Raw genomic sequence first — 3,727 nt, forward strand, 5'->3', positions numbered from 1 at the left:
TGGATGGCCGTCGCCCCCTTCTGGATCCAAACGAGGCGTCGAACCGTTGCCTCAGTGGATGAGGTGGTGTCCTTCCCATCAATCATTTATATGACACCTAAGGCGCGGCCTCATGCATGGCAATGGGTGCAAGGCAACCACAGTATTATGGTAACTAACACAACGGCAACGAGAGGCGGCGGCGGCGCACCATCGTTCGGGTGGATGAAGACGGCCGAACTGCAGAGAGCTCAGTATAGTTTCTTTATTTTTCAAGGTGTTCGTACCTCTATAATGCTGATATGACCGTGAATCTATTGGCTCTTTTGGAAATAAAAGTGCTTAGTAAAAATGAAATGAAAAAGCAACAAAACACCATATCTCTATTTTCTTAAGCAGAGACAAAATATTTGTCTCATCAGGTAATTAAGCAGAAGAGAGTTGTCCAGCTAATCAACGGAAAATAGGACCAAAACCGTCACAAACCATCGAGCGACACACACATGATATCTCACACATGCCTCAACAAAGAGGGTCTCGTTAAGATACACTCTTACATCATCGTCATCACTTCTCCCCAGCAGACATCAACGCTCTCCCTAAACTCTGAGAAAACGACACCGACTTCACGGGAGACGGACATCAAACCAACCCTCACCGTAGAGGCTGTGCGAAAACACAAGAAGACCCATGTGAGCCATCCACACCGGGAGCAGCGCACCTCCGAGGCTCCGACTCTGAGAGAGCTATTTTCTTTGTATAGCAAATAATAGCACATAGTATTTACAGCAATCACGTACTTGCTGTGCAGCATGTATTAGTATTTACAGCAATCACGACCGTATAGATCGATCGCACCATATTTTGGGTGACTGATGCGACATGGATGGATCAAACAGTTTGCTCAGAACAAGGAGGAAGGATTAGCAGCGCACGCCTGAGACGCAGCCTTGTCCATGGCCTCCTCACGGACGCCGGCGTTGCAGAGGTTGGCGAGCGAGCGCATGTGCTTCATCCCGTACTGCGTCAGCGGCCCGCACCGCTGCTGGAACGTCCACACCACAGACTTGAGGCAGTCCCAGTCATCCACCACAGGCTGCCCCGCCGGCCGCACGGCGCCGAGGACCTTGGCACCTTCCTCTGAGCCGAAGAGGAGGCCGCCGATGAGCTCCACGCTGCTGTCCACGCGAGACCGCCGCGCCATCGTCTCCACCAGCCGCCTCCGCGCCTCGCCTTTCTCGGCCGACCCCTCCGCCGACCTCCGGTACTTGTGCCAGAAGTGGACGAGGTCGGCGTCCCGCTGGTTCACCCTGCCGCCCGGCAGCTGCCTGGAGGTCGAGGAGGAGCCCTGGAGGAAGGAGGCGTTGTCGTTGGCAGGATTGGTGCCGATGAAGAGGAAGAGGCTCTGGTCGTTGAGGCCCAGGTCGCCGTACTGCATGACGTGGGAGCCGAGGCTGTACGTGCCGTTGGCCGACGTCCGGTCCCTGACCCGCTCGTACTGCTGCTTGAGGGACTCGGCGTTGAGGTTGTGCGCGTCGCTGTCCTCCATCCAGGCGACGCTGTAGAGGTCGCCGAGGCAGGTGTCGTACTCGGGCGGCGGGGCGCCCTCGTCGTCGCCGGGGCAGTAGGTGCCCCAGCTGCTCTCCTCCGCGTTGGCCGCCGTGGTCGCGTACACGCTGATGTTGCCCGGGAGGAGGCCCTCGAAGATGCTCCCGGACTCGCAGGCCTCCAGGTAGAAGACCAGGCTCTTATACCCGGCCCCGCCGGCGTGCTTCTTCTCCAGCGTCCGCACCAGGTCGTTCGCGTACAGGTACTCCTCGTCGCCCGGCATCCCTGGTCGATCCACCCGCGTCACGCCATGTCACGACCCACGATGCAAGAAAAGAATATACGAGTAAAGAGATGGAATGATATTTTACCAAGGATCCCTGGGCCACCGTGATCGGCGTAATAGACGAAGATGTGGTCGTCCGGGCCGCTGCTGACGACCTTGCCGCTGCCGCTGCCGGTGAGCTTGGACTTGTCGCCGAGCAGCGCGGCGAGGAAGTTGTTGGCGTTGACGTCTGCCCCCGTGTAGTCCTTGGGGACTCCGGCGTAGACGTCGCCGCCTTTGGGGTGGTTGATGATGACCCCAGGCCTGGGGTTGTCGCGGTTGCCGGCGATGTCGTCGTACATGAAGACGATGATGTTCTCGTCCTTCAGCCCGCCCTTCTTCATGATCTGGTACGCGTGGCATACGTCCGCCTGCACTTACGCGAATTCGTTGATTAATTAAGCAATATGACCGGAACATTCTCCATGAGAATAATTAAGGAGGAGTATTTAATAGGGGACTTGTTGCCTGCCTGGTGGCGGTAGTTGTAGTAGCCGTTGGAGCCGGCGATGAGGACGGCCCATCTCGTCCCGACGACGTCCTTCTCGGACGGCAGGCGGAGGAACTCGCCGGCGACGAGCAGGGCGAGCTGCGACGACAAGAAGAGGAGGAGGAGGGATGAGCAGGGAAGGCGAGCCATGGTGAGCTGCTGCTCTCTGCTTCAATCAGCTCGCTCTGCGCGCCAAAAGTCAGGCCGGGTCGAGATGCAGAAGACGATCCTTCCCGTCTCGCTTTATATGATACGACGATGTTAACTCGCTTACATTAAGTAATTGATTATTATTATCATATCACTAATGTTTCCGGCCGGCTTGTGTTGGGTGGAGATCGATTCGATTGGATGCACAGCGGCAGTAGAAGAGGAATCTGCTCCATCGGCGATGTGATGGACGTGCCAGCGACCATGTGCATCGTTTTGTTTGTTTTTGTTTTACGTGGCGTACCTGCGTACGTACAGACATTATTATTGTTGCCTGGCGTGTAATCTATCTTCATTCATTAACAGTGCCGTAACCGCCCCCGAACGAAAACAACATTTGTGCATGCTTAGACGCAACAAACAGCCGCACTTATAATTGGCCACTTGATTTTATTTTTTTAGCATTAGTACAGACATAAGCGCTCATATACACGTGCATACACTCATCCCTATGAATATACACACGCATACTCTACCCCTATGAGCACCTCCGAGAGACTGAGCCGGCATATCATCTTCAGATTTACGAAGTCACCGTAGGTGCCTCGTCGTCGACGGAAACGTCTCCTCCCACTGAAAGCGCATCGCCGAAAATCCTGAAATAAATCCAGGAATAATGCGAGCACCAGAATTTGAACCCTGGTGGGTTGGGGATACCACTGTCCACCTAACCAACTCAACCACAGGTTGATTCGCAATTGGCCACTTGATTGATGGTAACTACTACAGCTATGAAATATGGTTAATGCAAGTACTGTAACCCGCTCATCGCAGTAGAGCTTTCATATGGTTTGCACATAGATTTTTGTGTGTTCGTGTAGTACTCATCGTTCAAACAACAAACAACAATATTGAACATAATAGTCTCTCAACACATCAAAAACAAACGGTAGAATACTAGCATCTCACTCACACATACAACCACACATGCACACACGAAGAGAAAAACCGTCGCATGGAAGAAAAACACTAAACAGAAGGACAAAAGGTGATTTGAAAAAAAATGCAGACAACTGACAAAATTTTGAACTAAAACTATGACACTTATTTTGGAATAGAGGAAGTAGTAAATTCAAAAAGTTTCCCTTTGATATAAACTAAGCTCCACTCCTGCCTACAATTCCAAACAAAAATCCAAAGAGCGAACATTTTCGAGAGTACGCCTAGGAGTACCA

At 52.8% G+C, this 3,727-nt stretch overlaps 1 protein-coding gene across 1 annotated transcript; it reads right to left on the reverse strand.

Annotated features, from left to right (window-relative positions):
- Positions 1–488: 488 nt before the first annotated feature.
- Positions 489–2,565, reverse strand: LOC119309783 (vacuolar-processing enzyme-like). Its single transcript, XM_037585704.1, has 3 exons — positions 2,325–2,565; positions 1,899–2,223; positions 489–1,812 (listed from the first exon to the last, which is right to left on the reverse strand). The coding sequence occupies exons 1-3, from the start codon at positions 2,490–2,492 to the stop codon at positions 884–886; spliced, it is 1,422 nt and encodes a 473-aa protein (XP_037441601.1). The 5' UTR covers positions 2,493–2,565; the 3' UTR covers positions 489–883.
- Between the last annotated feature and the right edge of the window lie 1,162 nt (positions 2,566–3,727).

This window comes from Triticum dicoccoides, chromosome 5B (genome assembly GCF_002162155.2).
Source record: "Triticum dicoccoides isolate Atlit2015 ecotype Zavitan chromosome 5B, WEW_v2.0, whole genome shotgun sequence".
Classification (NCBI taxonomy): Eukaryota; Viridiplantae; Streptophyta; class Magnoliopsida; order Poales; family Poaceae; genus Triticum; species Triticum dicoccoides.

Coding starts and splice junctions, on each gene's coding strand:
- LOC119309783 (XM_037585704.1), bottom strand. CDS start 2,492: ATGGCTCGCCTTCCCTGCTCATCCCTCCTCCTCCTCTTCTTGTCGTCG. Junction 2,224..2,324: donor ACTACAACTACCGCCACCAG/GCAGGCAACAAG, acceptor GCGTAAGTGCAG/GCGGACGTATGCCACGCGTA. Junction 1,813..1,898: donor CGGTGGCCCAGGGATCCTTG/GTAAAATATCAT, acceptor TGGATCGACCAG/GGATGCCGGGCGACGAGGAG.